Genomic DNA, 20,000 nt, shown 5'->3' on the forward strand with positions numbered 1-20,000 from the left:
TTCGAGTACGTGTGACTGGAGCTCACGTGAGCAGCATTGCTATGAGACCCGGTCTCTCTCTCTCCGCACCTGACTCAAGTCGTCACGCATGTGAACGTCCTGAAAGGAAGAAAAAAAAAGGACATTAAAAATAAACCTGCTCACGTGACCTTATTACTCCTTTCTGTGTCTGCCCATCACCAGTATCCCCGAATCGATAGCGACCCGGACCACGGGCACACCCTCGCTGGACCCGGTTCCACGTTCGCACAACCAAAGGCAATTCTCAGAACACAGCTCGGGAGGGTCCGCCTCTCCGAGGCACAGCGACGCATCGCCTTCACGGGCTCCGGTGAAGGCGCATCGGTGCAGACGAGTCGCCGCCGAAGCTGTGCAAATCCTCGGAGAGTTGCGTGCGTGGAGCGATGTGTGCGGACGCGCTCGCCGCGGCCTTGCTGCTCCTCTGCGGCCTGATGGGTCACATCGCCGGTTCCCTGGAAGGTACGATCCGAGCGTGCGCGGCCCCGTCCGCAGGCGGCGTGCAAGCTCCGCGCTCCCCATGTGTTGTACATCTACAGAGCAGATTTCACAGTCGATCTGTCTTTATGTCTGTGAGGTGCTTCTGTCATTCACGCGTTAATTTCATGAGTCTGTGCAGGGCGATCACTCTTCAATAGTGAAGGAGAGAAGGAGAGCGTGATATGTTGAGAGTTCGGTGCCTCCGTAAAGAATAATCGGAGAGTGAGTTCCTCGTTTCGTTCTGAGAAGGCACGTCGAGCAATCAATGGGTTGGACAGAGCGCAAGGTCACGAGCCTCCACATGAACCCCCCCACCCTCCACCCCATTACTACAGTCTTGGCCACTTGACGACCCCAGACGTAGGTCTGGACTGAATGTCACCCACCCCCCTCCCCACCATCACCTACACAGCTCAGCCCAGCATCGCCAATTTTAATCAGCCGCCATATCGATCCGAGAACAAGGTCGCATGTTCATTGACTATTGAAAGTCTGTGGCGGCGCCGGTATCCGTGTGGTACATGTGCGTATAAGGAGGCTGAGGCGAGGGAATGAGACGCGCCACTGAAACGCTCATCGAGCAAATCAGCCAAATGACTCTGCAGATGTTCAACGTCCTCCCTCATGGTGAGATGTGTGACCACATATTCAGGTTCACGCCAAAACTCATTGCGGTCGTACCACGAAGAATCCTCAGTTTCCTGATCAAACTCGCTGTAGTCGTACCAAGAGGAATCCTCAGGTCCGTGATCAAACTCGCTGCAGTCGTACTAAGAGGATTCCTCAGGTTGGTGATCAAATTCACTGTAGTCGTATCATGAGGAATTCTCAGGTTCATGATCAAATTCACTGTAGTCATACCAAGAGGAATCCTCAGGTTCGTGATCAAATTCACTGTAGTCATACCAAGAGGAATCCTCAGGTTCGTGATCAAATTCACTGTAGTCATACCAAGAGGAATTCTCAGGTTCATGATCAAATTCACTGTTGTCGTATCAAGAGGAATCCTCAGGTTCGTGATCAAATTCACTGTCGTCATACCAAGAGGAATCCTCAGGTTCGTGATCAAATTCACTGTAGTCATAACAAGAGGAATCCTCAGGTTCATGAGCAAATTCACTGTAGTAGTACCAAGAGGAATCCTCAGGTTCGTGATCTAATTCACTGCAGTCGTACCAAGAGGAATCCTCAGGTTCGTGAGCAAATTCACTGTAGTCGTACCAAGAGGAATCCTCAGGTTCGTGATCAAATTCACTGTAGTCGTACCAAGAGGAATCCTCAGGTTCGTGATCAAATTCACTGCAGTCGTACCAAGAGGAATCCTCAGGTTCGTGATCAAATTCACTGTAGTCATACCAAAAGGAATCCTCAGTTTACCGACCGAACTCGCTGTGATTGTACCACGAGGAATCCTCAGTTAGTGATCAAACTCGCTGTGGTCGAACCATGAGGAATCCTCAGTTAAACCGACCGAACTCGCTGTGGTCGAACCATGAGGAATCCTCAGTTTCCTGACCAAACTCGCTGTGGTCGAACCAATAGGAATCCTCAGTTTACCGACCGAACTCGCTGTGATTGTACCACGAGGAATCCTCAGTTAGTGATCAAACTCGCTGTGGTCGAACCATGAGGAATCCTCAGTTTCCTGACCAAACTCGCTGTGGTCGCACCAATAGGAATCCTCAGTTTCCTGACCAAACTCGCTGTGGTCGCACCAATAGGAATCCTCAGCTTCCTGACCAAACTCGCTGTGGTCGCACCACATGTATTCTTCAAATTGGCGCCAAAACTCGCTGTGGCTGCACCACGTGGAATCCTCGTGCCACGGTTTCATTGCAGAGATTAATCGTTTTGCTGATAATAATTAACGTAATTCGAGGCTTCTTTTTTCCCCTGCAATTAGTGACAACTAGGCAGGTGCATCTCTTCCCAAGAGGGAGGTATAGGGGGACGGGACACGCGAGGGTTATTTGATGCGCATGTGTTCCGAGCTTGTGAAGTCCAACTTTGTCTCATCGGCATGTCTTACCACCCTGTCGATAAACCACCGGCTCCATTTGATTCATGGACGCATCCTTCCAGTTGTCACTTTTGGTACTTTTACTCATAGATCTCATCAGTCCAAGCTATACACTGAGAGCACATATGCGTCTCCAAAACCACCTCATCCTTGCCCCCCGATCCGTCTCCCACTTCCCTAACCCACCTTCACTCCCAAATATCCAACCCTCGCACCCTTGGGCTCTCCTAATGGTGTTCCAATAACCCCTGACTTTACGACACGATGGTGCTCCACGCGAGCTTCAGTCGCCTTTCCCAGTGGCACGTCTCCGTGCGGTGCGTGCACGTGTCATTTATGGCGTTTGAAAAAGGCCGCAATCGACCGCGTCCTCACAGTGGATGCATTACCGTGTATGGCAAGAAAGGTGCTCCATCACTAAATGATCGGTGCTGTCATTAAACTGCTCGGTAGTTTGCTGCCCACTACAACCCCTCAATTCCTCTGTAACATCTAGCTGTGGGTCTGCCCTTCACAACTCCGCTCTGCTTTGTCTGAGCTGGGTACGTTCTGGGTGCAGACAAGGCGTGTCGGGAGGTGCTGGGTATAGAGACAGACATGTGTTCATGGTGCTGACGCAGCAACGAACCATGAACTCCCAGTAGAGCTGCACAGGCGTTATGAAAGGGAACCATTAATTGGCCTCAGAGGCTCTCTCTACGATATTGCTCCGAGCAGGCGGCACACGGAATGAAGAGCTAGCCGGCTGTGGCTTGTTTGAGCGGCTTCTCGGTATATAGCATATCGTGTTATGTGGTGCCACTGCCACACAGCGTGGAATTCGGGCTTTCCAATGCATCCTTACAATTTGGCACATCATGCCATTAAAAGGGGGGCGGGGGTGGTAGAGGGGGTATGCCGAAAGAACCCCCATGGAGCATTGGAAGGGGGCATGTGGAAGGTCAGGGATGAGGTAAAACGGGCAGGTGCGTGTTGTTGGAACGAAGAACCGACTCGAACACATTATTCTTGTATCATGAATTGACCTTACACATCCCTCGAACCTCCATAGGTCAGCTCTTTGTTTAATCCACTATTAATTTGCAATTGGTCACTGGCTTTGACACCAATACAAATTTTTATTCCGGAATATAGCCATCAAAAAGCTACAAATACTGCACAGCCAGTTTCGAGTGGAGCACCTCTCCTCCATTAGAGCATTTAAATTTCATCAGATGTGGCAATGAATACAAATTCTTGCTCCCAGCTTGCTGGCTCGATGACAGGAGACTCCATTTGTATTTTTGCTCCCCCTCCATCCCTATCCCGTTTAGAATCCTGTGCACAGGCAACTTGCTAGTTCCATGAATAACAAGCTCCCCCCCTCTGTGCCGGCCTGCCATCTCCCCCCCCCCTCCCTGTGCTGGCCTCCCATCTCTGGATTGAGGTAGTTGCTTCTTTCTGTCCTCTTTGTCATCTGGCTCCATCGTTCTTTAATTGTTTTTATTCCAAGTCTTTACCCTCGGTTTATTGTGAATGATCAGTAACTAAGAGGCTTGCTTTGATTAATAAATACGAGCAGTGCAGAAGGTTCCCCAAGAGCATAAAAGTTCGATTCACTTCAACAGCCTGATTATGTTTGAAGTTGACTGAAGAATCTTGCGTTTAGCTGTGTAACTGGTGTTGAGGTTCACCGATGTGGCGGTCAAACAAGTAAAGGATGATTATCGTTTTGAAATGGCATTTGTGAGTGATTTCTGGCCATTCTAACTGTCTACATCACTGCAATGTATTAAAATAAAATAAAAAAAGTCTTCATGGGCTACATGGTATGTGTCACTATAAATGTGGATCTCTTCACACGTTCAGCGAGCTGGTGCTCAAAGTGATGGATGGAAAAGTACTGATGTTGCCTTTTAATTTTTATCTCATTTTTGACTAAAATATGTTTTTCACATCATGTGATCGTCACCATAAATACTTGATTTAGGTTAGAATTATTTTAGGATTTCTATTAGGCGTCCGCACCCTTCACTCGATTCATCCCTGAGCTTGGGATCCTTGGACGAACTGATGAGCACTTACCTGGTCACGAGCAAGTTGACAACATGAGACGCAAATGTGTTGAGACATTGGCAATAATGATGGTGCTTTGCACCTCTAAATGGAATAAGAACGAATCGGTGATGTCACCGATTCGTTGACCCCGCTTCACTTTTGTTCTCACTTGCGCCACCACAATTGTCTCATCGCCATTGTATTACATCTGTTGCCTATATTATGGTCACCTCGTTAAATGTCCCTTGCAAATGACTCTCTCTTCCCAGCAAAAGAACAGTATTGTGGATGCAAAGAAGAATAAATTCGCCTTTCCACACTTGCTTTGCACAATGACTACAGGCATAAATGTGTGGTGTCACTGGAGAATGGGTGCAAGTTTGACTATGTGGTACAAACATGTGGGATAGTCGGCTCGATGCTTGCTGAACGAGATTGTTCCATACTGATTGACTATTTTGCTGTCTAGTTTGCATTAGGGTACAAATAATGGAAGGGTTAACAAGTAAGACTTTTTAATGGGTCCATTATTCCATGAGCTGGCAGGATGGCTTGGAGGCGCGCACACACACACACACACACACACACACACACACACACACACACACACACACACACACACACACACACACACACACACACACACACACACACACACACCCTTTGCAAAGAGTAGGTGAGCTATCGCCGGGATGCTGAAACGAACTCCTGCCCTGACATCCTTTGTCGGAGTGGCGACACATCCACGATTGTAACCTGAACCACGAAACTATTTTGGCAGAACCGACTCTGTATTTCGAGAAAGCATGGTACATGAAGGAATTATTATATGATGTCGAGCTAGCAAGTATGCAGTCGATTATGGGGAGACATCCATCAAACCTTCATGCCTGTCAGTTAGAAGTGGCATTCTTAGAGTATGAACCAGGTGTTTTTTGAGGCGACAGGTAAACCCTTCAAATTCAAAGTTTCCTTGTTTTTTGCCTCCAAATCGAACTATTACATTTCTTTTCCTTCCCCACTCTCGCTCTACCACCTGTAACTAACCAGCAGAAAAGCCCGTCAAAATGACCGTTATCCCTTCTGTATTTTCACTCTATTGAGCCTTGAAACCTCGGGCTAGAACCAAAGTTACGTACAAAATCCTTCATTTATTTCTGTGGTGTGTGGCATAAAAGGCACTCGTAATGAGAGTTTGGAGGTTTTTTGAAAACCTTCAAGGAAAAAAAAAATATATATATATATATATATATATATATATATATATATATATATATATATATATATATATATATATATCTATATCTATATCTATATCTATATATACCTGGTGTTGGCGCAGTGGTGAGGGCAGCGGCTTGGGATCCAAAAGGTCCTGAGTTCAAGCCCCGTTGGGCCACTGAATTAATACACCAGGGGGTTGACTCAGCCTGTTGTCATCCTTCCGAGGTCGGCAAAGTGAGTACCAGTGTACTGGGCCGGTGTATACCCCGGTTAAAATAGGTGTACCATATCCCTGTGTTGTAAGAGGCGACCAGGGTTGCGTCAGGAAGGGCATCCGGCGTAAAACGTGTGCCAAATCACTATGTGGATCATACGGATGATCCGCTGTGGCGACCCCTAACGGGAGCAGCCGAAAGAAGAAGAAGAAGATATATATATATATATATATATATATATATATATATATATATATATATATATATATATATATATATAATATATATATATACTTTGTACTCTCAACATTCATTACATCCAAGACTATTTTCTTTCCTCTCTCAGTGTCAAATCTAAACACCTTTGTTTTATGATGGAAGATGCTTTGTTCAACCTTCAAATGTACAGAAAGTCTCTTGAGTGTAATTTAAAGCGGTTGCATTATATTACGGTTAAATCTACAATCACCCGGATGACATCCATGAAGGAAAAATATGCTCATGATGGGTTCGACCATTCTGTGTTTTCACACAAATAACCTTGAAAACTCTGGTTAAAACCAAAATTATGCACAAAAGCCTTCGTTTATTCTACAAATTGCTCATCCGTTTATTTGAGCGATATACAGACCACTCCCGTGATTGCTCACAAAAATAAAAACAACAATGACCACACTCTGGTCAAAAACTGACAAAATCCAGTAACGGGCCGATTAGGAAATGTGCATTTAATATGCTGTGAAAAGATTAACTCGACGTGTCTCATCCATGTCAGCCTCCGTCATGGTTATATCAGAACGAGATGATTCGTCACACGATCAGGGATTGTTTGACCCCAATATGTGGCCGTTCAAAAATGGCTTACTCTATTTATTAGCGAGGTGCGTGCTGTGCATGCTGACAGGCTTGATTAAACCTTACTAATTATTAATTTCATTTAATATATGATTAGATTTTTTTGGGGGTCCCTCATCGTGAGTAACACTCAAACCAAACAAAGCCAATGAAAATTTGACCCAACAAACTCGGGCAGTGTACATTTATCAGAGGGCTACAGGCCTGATGTCTTTGGCCCATCAGAAAACTAAGATGGTGGCCATATTCTTTTGTCTGGGTGCCATAGTGGATGGAGTCGAGTGCAAAATTTGCGTGGGGTCCAGCAGCTGTCAGATCAATGGGTGCACATTTCAAAAATCGACACCCAACAAGAAACACAACAACAACTACACGGAGCTCTTGCAGACCAGCGACACATCGCAGATCAAAATAACCCGGGTTATATACATGAAGCAAAAACATGTCTACTGCTTATGTGCATGTATAATACATCGTGGTTATATAGCTCAGATTATTCCATCCAATTCCATTGACCCATGGGCTGATGCTGGAGGCCTGATGCCCGAAGCCTATGCATCATCACAAAATGGTGGATGTATGCTCTTTTTTTAAGTTACATTTGTGGGTGTAGATGGGTCACCTGTCCAACCAGTGGGGCAAAGGCAGTCCAGAAATACACACATACATACATACATAGTCCAGAAACGAACAGGCATAAATATATACATATATATATTTTTTATATGTTTTTAGTGGGGGGGGGGGGGGTCGGGGTGGGAGGAGGGATTTTTAATATTGCAGATCAAACTCACTAACTTGACGAGACAGCACCGTTCTGATTGAGTCCATCACATATAATTTTTTCTTTTTTTAAATTAGAAGGTGCTTACAACTAAAAGTAAAAACTCGATTGACTCCGCTAATTTGAGCAAAACAGCGAGAGCAGACCTGCTCTCAGGGCAACGTTTCGCCGGCTTCATAGCTGGCTTCATCACGCACAACAGAGCGTTTAATGTGAGACATATGTATGTATATACTATATACTATATATCTTCTTCTTCTTCTTTCGGCTGCTCCCGTTAGGGGTCGCCACAGCGGATCATCCGTGTGATCCGCATAGTGATTTGGCACAGGTTTTACGCCGGATGCCCTTCCTGACGCAACCCTGGTCGCCTCTTACGACACAGGGATATGGTACACCTATTTTAACCGGGGTATACACCGGCCCAGTATACTGGTACTCATTTCGCCGACCTCGGAAGGATGACAGGCTGAGTCAACCCCCTGGTGTATTAATTCAGTGGCCCAACGGGGCTTGAACTCAGGACCTTTTGGATCCCAAGCCGCTGCCCTAACCACTGCGCCAACACACCAGGCTACTATATACTATATATATATATATATATATATATATATATATATATATATATATATATATATATATATACTATATATATATATATATATATATATATATATATATATATTTATGCACACACATTCTGTAAAGCGTTTGATTCGGTGAATCTGGATGCCCTCTGGAGGATTCTTAGTCTTTGTGGGGTGTCACCAAAACTGATCAATCTGTTGTCTGATCAAAACTCTGGAACTGAAAGTGCTTTGAGATGTGGTGGTACCATCTCTGACTTATTTCCAGTTGTTACTGGAGTTCATCAGAGGTGTGTACTGGCCCCCACACTTTTCAGCACTTGTATGGACTGGATTCTGGGGAGATGTCTGAGAGATCAAGCTGCGGTGCATCGTTTGGGAATGTCAATATCTCTGACCTTGATTTCACAGATGATGCCATCATCTTTGCGGAGACTTTAGGGGCCCTTGAGGTGCTGAATGAGAAGTCAGAGCTGCTCGGATTATGGGTTTCCTGGGTCAAAACTAAGGTCCAGGCTTTCAATGGCATCTAGGATGCTGCTGTCCTGTCTGTGTCTGTTTGTGGCGAGAATGTTGAGGTCACCGAGAGATTTACTTACCTTGGCAGTGATATTCATGTCTCTCCTGACTGTGAGCCAGAGGTCAACAGACGTCCGGGTTGGGCCTGAGGAGTCATGGATTCGCTGTATCGTGGGGTGTGGTTCTGCCGGTACCTGTGTGGCAAAACGAAAGTCCAAGTCTTCTTGTCGTTGGTGCTTCCAGTCTTGCTCTCTGGATGTGAGACTTGGACTCTGACCAGGGATCTGAGACGGAGACTTGATTACTTTGGCACCAGGTCTCTTCGGAGAGTCCTTGGCGATCACTGGTCAGACTTTGTGTCCTGTAAAGTCCGTGAGCTTCAGCTGTGGCTGTACGGACATTTGCCTTATTTTCCTGATGCCTATCCTGCTCTCCAGATTCTTTCAGCAAGGGAGCCTTGTAAGTGGGGGAGGCTAATGGACCGATCACGTGCCTCCTGGTTGCAGCAGGTTGATAAGCATCTTGAGGAGATGGGGATGGGCCAGGCATCTGTCTGGGGGATGTCCAGACGGAGACACATGGAGTACCGGCAGAAAGTGGACAAGGCGACACGCTGCTCCGATGCATGCTCCCATACCTGACCTGACCTGATCTGACACACACACATATCCGACGCACCTACTGACGGTTATGGTGAGCATTGCCATGGATTATCTCACACGGTAAAACCGCATAACCCGCAGAGAGCAACCATTGGTCTGCCACCCAGACGATTGTTCCTGATAATGCAAACCATTCAACCAGAAGGCACGTGATGTGATCAGCGACAAAATCGAAACGTGGAAGCTGACAAGCACTCCGCCGATCCCCATTGGGCACAGTCCACACCAATCGGGATCGGCGGAGTGCTTGTCACACTCCACATGTTTCGGTGTGTGTGTGTGTGTGTGTGTGTGTGTGTGTGTGTGTGTGTGTGTGTGTGTGTGTGTGTGTGTGTGTGTGTGTGTGTGTACATTCATACATACATACAAACAAGAAGGTGCTTTCAACAAAGTAAACTCGATACACGGCACTGCTTTGAGCAATAAGCAAGAAAGACCTGGTCTCAGGCAATGGGTCTGCTCTTACTTATTACTCAAATTAGCGGAGTAGATCTCGTTTAATTTTGGATGAAGTGCCTTCTTTAAAAATGTATAATCCCAACTACCCCAACCTTATACTGCGTGTGTGTGTGTGTGTGTGTGTGTGTGTGTGTGTGTGTGTGTGTGTGTGTGTGTGTGTGTGTGTGTGTGTGTGTGTGTGTGTGTGTGTGTGTGTGTGTGTGTGTGTGTGTGTGTGTGTGTGTGTGTGTGTGTGTGTGTGTGTATATGTATATGTATATATATATATGTATATATATATATATATATATATATATATGTATATATATATATGTATGTATATGTATATGTATATATATATATATATATATATATAACATACATGCATACGTCAACCCTTCTACACTCTGAGGACTATGTATAGAAATAGGGAGGACTGGTCGTTTTTTTGTGTTTTTTTTTTGCATAAGCTATGGTCACCCCTTTGCTATCTGCATTCAAACACACCGCTCTCTCGCCTGCCATTGACAGAGGCATCGTCATGAATGTTGTTTTGCTGTGTTGTAGATATGTGTTTGTTTGGCTTCTGACCACATGTCCAAACCATTTGAGTTTTCTTGACTTGGCAATATCCGTTATTGTGGTCTCCACACCTAACACTCGCCAAAATTCATCATTTCAGACTTGATGGACTCTTGTGACCCCTCGTATAGATCGCAAGCTTTTAATTTCAAACACTTACAGTCTTTTGGTGTTTCCTTTTCTCAGAGTCCATGTCTTGGAGCCACACACTATCCGAAGCCCCAGTGCCTTGTGCAGTCTTATTTTCAATTTTCGTTTCATTAAATGACTCCATATTGACATCCTTAGTTGGCAGTGCCGATAGGGGGGGGTATGCGATATTTGATATCGGCCGAGCATGTGAGCACCTGGCTTCCCAGAAATTTGAAATCGTTCACATGTTCAGTTGGTTGGCTATTGACTTCAATGATTCTGTTTGAGGGTGTCATCGATTAGCATTTATTTTCGTTGATTTTCAATCCCCATTTCTTGCAAGCACTGGCCAGTTCCTTTGTGGCAACCTCTCTCCTATCAAAGGCCACAGATATTAGAGTTGTCGTCTGAGTACATGACATATTCTGAAAAGGTGTCGGTGAGGTGAAGATTCAAATCCAAACCTTTTAACTCTTTTATGACGAAATCGAGGAAGATGTTGAACAGAGTTGGTGACAGAACGCAACCCTGTCTTACGCCGACATTAATTTTGAACCACTTTGTGCGTGGTCGTCCTTTCATGGTTGTGCTTTGTGTTGCGTCATACATGTTTTTGTTTTTTTTTATGATGGAAATTATGTTTGGATGTATTGCTTTGCATAGTACCTCTCTCCAGACAATGAAAAGTTGCCTGGAAGTCTACGAAGTTGAAATGGAGAGGGACTCCATGCTCTTTGGCTGTTTCAATAGTTTGTCTTGCGATGAAAATTGCATCTACTGTGCCTCTGCCTGGTCTGAAACCAAGCTAATGGTCACAAAGGATCTCTTTTACGAGTGTGCCAATTCAATTGAATCTGTTACAGACTTTGTCTGTCACAGATTCAATTGTCTGTTATTGTTGTTCAATTGTTTCACTTTGTCTGTTCCAGACCATAGTGAAATCGCTCTGTAATTGACAGGTGTAGGTTTGTCTCCATTGGGACTCTTCTCCCTATATGTCCATGCATGATGTTTTGAGTGTTGTCTGTCATTGATAAGAGATGTAAACATGGTGAATTTTTTACAAAATGCTTGGAAGAGTGTTGCACAAGAGATCAAGGCCCATCAATGATGTTGCTGTCTAATCGCAAATCATGGTTGATTGTATTGAAAGGAAGAATCTGCTTTATTAATACGCTGTCTGTCCACGGTTTGTGACATTATGGATGAAACTTTTTTTTTTTGAGGGTTTTGATGAATCCTCTGATTTTTTTTTTGAGGGAGTGGTTGGATGCTCTTCATCATAAAGCGTAACTTCCTCCCTGCTTTGTATACAGGGTTCTAGTGACTGAATTGCTTTAAGCATGAAATGCCATCCTCATTATTTATTTTTGGTGTTGAGGGGTTTGTTGCCACAGTTTGAATGTCGACCCAGCTATCAATCCTCACCCTCCTGTTTCATATGCAGGGTGATGCATCAATGTGTGCCCTGTCGAAAACATGGACATTCATCTGGGCGTCTTCCATCTTCTAGATTTAGTTTGTAGCTTTAGATGCCACGATGTCGTCGAAGAGTAGGCGAGTTACTGCCTGCACCCTGAACAAATTATTCAAATTCTTGCCCTGACTGACTGCTCGGAAGGTGATGCGAAACCACACAGCATAACCCTTAGTCCAGAAAGTGGTGCGGCAGCACTGACACTCTGTGAAGTGTTTGGTGCATTGATGATTATGGTTTGAACTCCATTTGTTTAGAGCATTGTCCTGACCTGAGCACTTTCGGGGTGAACATCCATGAATTGTCATTCGTGAAAGTGAACAACACCATCGTTGATGCGCGGCATCCAAATGTCTCAAAGATGGGCTAAAAGATGCACGCTGACCTGGTCATTAGCTCCCACAATCGGTGTTTCCATGTTGTGCTTCAAGTGAACTTGCATTGGGCAAGTCACGTGATGCTCTCCTGACCCTTATCCTGAGCCATCACTGAAATCTAACTTGAAACAGGACTCATCTAAAATACCTTGCATCCTCACCAATTATGGCTGGTACACAACGTATTGTCGACCAAACTAATCTTTACCTCCCTCGTGCCAGCATGACGTCCTCTGCAACCCCAGCAGATTTTCAACAGGAAGTCGATTATGAATTATTTCTGTCCAGATGCCGATGGAACCTACCTCAGGAAGCTTTCATCAGTGCGGTTGTGGTTCCAAACGTTTCTGGCCTCTGGCTTCTGAATGATAAGAAATTTGTCATCACAAATGCCATTCACTCGTGGTCAACCATAATTGGCTCTGTCTCGGGGATGGTCCCTAACTTTGAACATTATGTTGATGTCTTTTTAAAGTGCTGTCTATATATATATATATATATATATATATATATATATATATATATATATATATATATATATATATATATATATATATATATATATATGTTCATCAGTCATTCTCTTCTGCCTGTACTTTCAGAAAGGTGGTCACTTGTACACAACAAGACTGGGATATAATGTTATTGGTGACATTACTCAGAGTATCAACTCTAAACCTCGTACACTCTACCCTTCACAACTGACAAACTGAGAATAGCACTGATAACTGACAGGTGTGAAAGGTAGTGTAACATAAAAAAAGAAAAAAGAAGAAGCCCGTCAGAAATTGAAATGATGGATGCAACTGAGATCGCTTGATGAATCGATGCAGAGCAGAGAACCTGAAAAAAAAATGTATATATATATATATATATATATATATATATATATATATATATATATATATATATATATATATATATATATATATATATATATATATATATATATATATATATATATATATATATATATATATATATATATATATATATATATATATATATATATATATATATATATATATATATATATATATATATATATATATATATATATATATATATATATATATATATATATATATGTATATATATATATATATATATATATGTATATATATATATATATGTATATATATATGTATATATATATATTGTTGCTTGGAGTCACAGCACAGGTTGAAATTGATCGAACAAACGTGTGCAACTCTTCTCCATGTTGGGCTTCGCTTCTTCAAAAAAGGGAATCAAACATTTCGAGAGAGAGACATTCACATGTCATTTGTGGAGTATATTTTGTTTGTTTTTTTTTGGCTCTTTTGCAGTGCAATTCCCCAAATATTTGCCTCCAACCTCCTCTTTATTCCCACTCACCGAAGGTAGAAGCAGGTTACTTTCACTCCTGTCTGTCTGTGTGCAGGTTATCGCAAAAAGTTGTGGATGGATTTGGATTAAGTTTGTTGTACGATAAGGACTAATTGATTATATTTTGGTGACGATCCAGATCTGGATATGAGAAGTTAAAAAATTTTTTTTATGTGATTCGTCACCATTGAGGGATGGGGCCAAAAACGATAGCATGGTAATTCAAAAACTTATTGGCCCCAAATGTTCCACTGGATGGGGCATTGCATGATGGAGGTATGCGCTCTACCGAGTGCCCTTCTAGTTTCAGTCTATCTATTGGCATTTTTTTCATGGAGATTTTTCTTTTGTCGAGATTGTTTTACCCTAATCGCACGTGCTGCAATTGTGTCCCACGATGTACATTTTGCAATGGTTTTCAGCAAGAGGGACCATCTCGCAACTGATGTCGCACAAGAACCAGAGTGAAACCGATGGAGATAACTGCAACTGTCTTGACACCATATGTACAGTTTGTACACCTTCTTGTTTACAACTGTCTTGTAACTGTGCCAGTTGTAACTGTCATCCTCAGTTGTTCACTTTTTAGTTGTAGTCTGGGTGAAGCTTGAGCAATGAAGGTGGAAGAAAGGTATCTGGATTTGAAAGTCCATTAAGATGTTTTGAGAGACTGACACAAAGACATTAACTTTTTTGGAGGGGTTTTGTGTGCTGTGCACACGAAAATGCGCACTCACACTCTATTTCCATAGCTATGTGTTAAATCCATCGACAAGTCACCGGGTTTGTCTTCCAAACACTAAATGTGGCCGATATTAACATACATGCTGCCAATTGTATTAAAAACATCATTTGGAGGCGCCGATCGCATTAGTGCGGCACCCTGATTAAATGCGTGCACTCTGCTCGACAAAGCCTCGAGCTAGCAAAAGAGTGAAGAGTGAATTGATAGACTTTACGGTTTCCTGTAACAGCAGAAAATGCGCTTGCGGCCAATACCGGGCACTTTTTAAATAAAACCGAGCGTGAGCCAAAATTATAATGGCGTAAAATACTCACGAATTATTGCTTCTTCCTCCCCCCCACCCATTTTCTGATCCCCTTTACCTCTCAAGACGAAATAGTTAACATGGGTTTCTTGGATCTGTCGCTGTGCCGTTCAGAAAACCTATCGTGTGTGTTGTTTTCACTGGAACGAGCGTAATGTGTTCTCGTGAAGACAGACGTGCTGAACCCATTGGCCTATGAGGTCACAATTCGATCTTTGAGCACAGCAAGCCTCAACTGATGGCTCACTTGGCATCGTCTTCTTTGAGACAATCTCCTCCTTGCATTCCATCTCCAAGGCAATACTTTGGCTCCTTTTTATGAATACGATTGTGGAATCTGGCGTTCCTCTGAGAATACAGGTCTGTCTCTCCATCTCCATCTCTCTGTCTGTGTCTGTGTCTCCATCTCTCTTTGTGTCTGTGTCTCCGTCTCTCTTTGTGTCTGTGTCTCCGTCTCTCTTTGTGTCTGTGTCTCCGTCTCTCTTTGTGTCTGTGTCTCCGTCTCTCTTTGTGTCTGTGTCTCCGTCTCTCTTTGTGTCTGTGTCTCTGTCTCTCTTTGTGTCTGTGTCTCCGTCTCTCTTTGTGTCTGTGTCTCCGTCTCTCTTTGTGTCTGTGTCTCCATCTCTCTTTGTTTCTGTGTCTCCGTCTCTGTTTGTGTCTGTTTCTCTGTCTCTCTGTCTGTCTGTCTGTCTGTCTCTCTCTCTCTTTCTCTATCTCTATCTCTATCTCTATCTCTATCTCTATCTCTATCTCTATCTCTATCTCTATCTCTATCTCTATCTCTATCTCTATCTCTATCTCTATCTCTATCTCTATCTCTATCTCTATCTCTATCTCTATCTCTATCTCTATCTCTATCTCTTTCTCTATCTCTATCTCTATCTCTATCTCTATCTCTATCTCTATCTCTATCTCTATCTCTATCTCTATCTCTATCTCTATCTCTATCTCTCTCTCTCTCTCTCTCTCTCTCTCTCTCTCTCTCTCTCTCTCTCTCTCTCTCTCTCTCTCTCTCTCTCTCTCTCTCTCTCTTTCTCTCTCTGTACTGCTCCCCTCATTCCTCCTGCTCCCCCATCCTTCTTGTCCCCTCTTCCATGATGCCTATACTGCTCTGTTCAACTTGTGCCATCCATGATCAATGTCATGCTGATATGTGCACAGACATCAGCATCCTGTATCCTGTCACAGTATTAAGCACCTTGTCACAGCACGACTTGCATGTGAAAACGTAGCATTTAGCTTAAAGTCAAGAATTTAAAACACATCAAATTTTTTTTTCATCAGGTCATCCAACCACCTAATCATAGCATTTTAATGACTGGATGGCCAAACGGCAATAAGAAGAGTTTGGAAATATATATGCAAGGTCGGATTAAATGTGTTAACACTTTTATTTGTGGTTCCACTTGACCGAGCGTCAGCTCTGAGCACATCTTAAGGTGCTCTCAGTGATAGTCGTGTGTCTATATAATGTCTTTCAGTGCTAGATTTTACCATTTTGACATTTCAAACACGAGTGCCAAGTTGGCATTCCCCCTTGGAAGCTCGCAGACCCCCAGCCTATGCTCAATGTACCATTTTTAGAAATAATGGCCAGGAAAGCCTTGTTCAGGATCACCTGCTTTTGGACAATTTCTAGACAAAGAAAAGGTGCACAGCCCCAATGTGAAACGAGCTACATGTGCCTCTGCCCCCACGATTGCTGTTGCTCGATTTGTTGCACAGGTTTCTCTGCTTCTATAACGTGTTCTTTCTTCATGTCTCTGCCATTCCTGTCATTTATTCCGACCTCTCATATGAACCGTTGTCTCCTTTCCGCAAAAAGAATATATATTTTTTTGCAACGCAGAATGATGGATGGTCATTGCATCTGCTGTTATCGAGCGGGCTTCCGCTGACCGTTTTCGGCCGTGGACTGAAAGCGACAGCGTCGCAGCAACGGCGCCTCGACACACCAACGATCGGTTTTCGACTGCTCGACGGGAATGCAATAAATCTACCGGTGACTGAAGTTGCAAGGATAACCAAGCAACCCAATAAATGCAAATAAGCACAAAAACACACGGACTAGCATGATAAAAGCAGTCGAGGGGTTTCCAAACAACATTTCGGTTCTTTATTTTGTGGTTGGTGGTTGAATCCATGATGAATTTTTGTTTTCTTGGAGTATGAATGTCAAAAAGATGTATCGCGCCCCTCTCTGTTCTTGCGGATAAATTTCATATCCAGGCTATGTGTCTTGATGCGAATTTAAAGGAGCCATAGGACGAAGCAATGCGTTCTGTTTTCGACTGGCGGCGCCTCTATCGATGCATTAATATGCAATTCTCCAGCCTTTGTCAGGGCTGATGATAAAAGTGGATCTGACAAGTGGAAACCTTGAGTGATTTAACATGATAAAAGAAAACAATAGAGAAAGTTTGAGGTGATGTGACCCATGAGGAAAAACAGAGGTGATTGCAAAGGATTTGCATGAGATGTAACTGCGGCGTACAGGATGCTTGCCTGACCATGAAACTTTGATGAGAGTTTTCGATTTGTCTCAGCAGCCTTATGATGTGGTATTGCTCCATTTATCCAGCCCAATAAACATGCCAAGATGGAGTTGACTACATGTGAATGAGGTATACTCCAACATTTGTATGCAATCCTTATGGAGCCGAAGCAACAGGTTAAAATATCTGCTCGTCTGCATGATCTTGAGTTATCGGTTGGATGCAGCCATGGATTTAAAATGCTGTTTGTCCTGAGTTATTCTCCCCATCACATCTTTCCTCACTTACTCTTGCCTCAACCCAATCCCATCAATGCAAAACATCACAACATGCTCTGAAGTGCACGTCGAAGTATGCATTGCCATTGGTTCACTGCAGTCATGCTGTCCCATCTGCGGGCACTCACTTGTGGATGTTTAGGATTTCGTGCAGTTTTATTTGTGTGGGGGAGTAGGCCATTATGTGCTGGGACCCAGGGTGAAATTATATCCTCCTGTCTGATTCGAAAAGGAAATTGCATGAGCTGCAGAGCCATGTCCTGTATATGATGCAACCACCAGAGTGAATTTGAGGTCAGATCCTGGTCAAATATGCGCTGGCTATTTAAATATTCAACAAGTGCTCTTCCACGCGAAACATCTCACTGAACCGTCATGGGATATGATATTGTCACATCAGAGGATCCACCAATGCAGGACTTCTGAGCCAGAGGTATAAGACCTTGGTGAATGACCGAAATGATGCTTTCTGAATTTGCTAGACTTCGTTCAGACTTGGTATTACCATTTACATTCACACAAGGATCGCCCAAAAGGAAGCTAAAACTGGTGGTGGGACACACATGAAGGCAAAAGGCAGGAAGCAGTTTCTTATAATTAAAATAAGTTTATTTACAATGTAGTCAGGGAAAAGGATAGAGAGGACAATCCTGTAAATAATGGAACAGATCTGATGGTCAATAGACAGGATTGAATTAAAGGGGGGAGAAAACCCAATCTTGTGCATATAGGACACAACCTGATAATGATGCTGACAATATCAGTTTATGAAACAAAGGGAATATCAGGTGAGCTCCTTTTGCTGAGTGTGCAGGTTGGTGTGGCACAGGGTGAAGTGCGTTCAGGACGTGGTGGTGGTGATGCCAGCAGACAAGGGAAGCAGCCGAGCAAATAGAGGGATGTCGTCTCGACACCCAAAGCTCAAGTAACGCGTGCATGGCCTTTGTGCCCCAAGGGACCGCTTTTCCAGCAAGCAGCTGGTCCCATCATTGGCCGATGGTGTTTGTGGGTGGTGCCACCTTCCGGGCCGCCCCTTAGGGTGGGGTGGCCTCTCGCAAGAATGTACCCACTTTAATGCCTGGGCTTGCAGTCCACTAGCCAAGCAGCCCGTTCTTGTGCCCTGTGCCCTGTCTTTGTTTCCCAATCCATTCACCCGGCCTCACCTGTAAAGGAGGTTTTACACAAAGCAACCTTACCCTATTGTGCTCTGTTGTTTACAATCGGTGCCCCTCAATGTACATACTACAGATGACTTACTCCTGACAAATCCCTAATACAGGACTCGATCTAACCTGTTCGAACACACGGTCCATGCTATTCTTACCACATTCGAGCTATTGATCCACCCCACCACTCGTCTCCCTTCCACATAACAAGATCTGACTTTTTGTCTCAGCTGCACAATATTTGAAGGCATCTTTCAAGGTTGGTCTGTGGTCTATATAAATGCAAGTTGCGTGATTTTGTCTGAACGGGGTAAATGTTGTAACCACAGCATGTACAATGCTGAATGATGCCTCATTTAAGAGCTCATTGATCCGGACCATGCATGCATGGGTATAAAAATATCGATGTTCAAACAATTTTGAGTGCATTTTTGTAGCAAGGTTGCACACGTGGTCAGTGTATTGGCTCAGAGTCGCTGGTTTGCACACTTACCGGAAGTAAAAATAATTTAACCACAAACTATTCAGTCAATTGTCAATGTATAATTACCTTTTTGTCAATTTACTTCATCGAGAAGCCTTAGCGGGCTACAGAATTAGTGACATGCTGTCAAATGGAATTCCTAGCTAACTTCATAAATATTCCACACTATTGGGAACAAATGCATTCCAACATCCTGGTGGAACCAGGTTGTCTGCTCATAGTTAATATTGGGAATACTCAAAAATACTTAAATGCTGATATAAATACATTGGAAAAAGTTTCTCACAAGACTAGAGGATTGGAAGTTATGATTTTGCATTGAAAAGCATTTTGGGACAATACACCTATTACAGGTATGAAATGGTTGAATTTTGAATCCTTCCTACCTTATACATTATCGTAACACCACCCCCCCTTACCATCCTCTCCTCTCTTTCGACTCTTCATTTTCTTTTCTTTTCTTCCTCTCCAATCCATTTAAAAATATATATTAACCAGACAGGTTGGCATAGCCTAATGGTTAGAGTATACACTGCATCTGAAAGGTTGGCAGGTAAACCCCAGCCAAGTCAAACCAATGACTTTAAAAATGGTACATGCTGCTTCATTGTTTGAGGCTCAGATTTTAGAAAAGATAGAGCACAAACAACCACAGGTTGGTGATCATACCCCAGACGAAAATGGGCATAATGCCCGCCAACTGCATTTAACTTCCTTTGAAGGGATCGTGTGTGTGTGTGTGTGTGTGTGTGT

General features: G+C 43.5%; 1 protein-coding gene across 1 annotated transcript in view; it reads left to right on the forward strand.

Annotated features, from left to right (window-relative positions):
- The window catches only part of LOC147009723 (protein sidekick-2-like), a 956,293-nt gene that overhangs the window by 297 nt on the left and 935,996 nt on the right, over nucleotides 1-20,000 (forward strand). The window contains exon 2 of the mRNA XM_085861602.1: nucleotides 184-480. Coding sequence (XP_085717728.1) covers nucleotides 405-480 — 76 coding nt within the window. The 5' untranslated portion in view covers nucleotides 184-404. The remainder of the gene's footprint in view (nucleotides 1-183; nucleotides 481-20,000) is intronic.

The sequence above is a fragment of the Eptatretus burgeri genome, chromosome 17, assembly GCF_056783735.1.
Source record: "Eptatretus burgeri isolate ZD-2024b chromosome 17, Ebu_testis_v1, whole genome shotgun sequence".
Classification (NCBI taxonomy): Eukaryota; Metazoa; Chordata; class Myxini; order Myxiniformes; family Myxinidae; genus Eptatretus; species Eptatretus burgeri.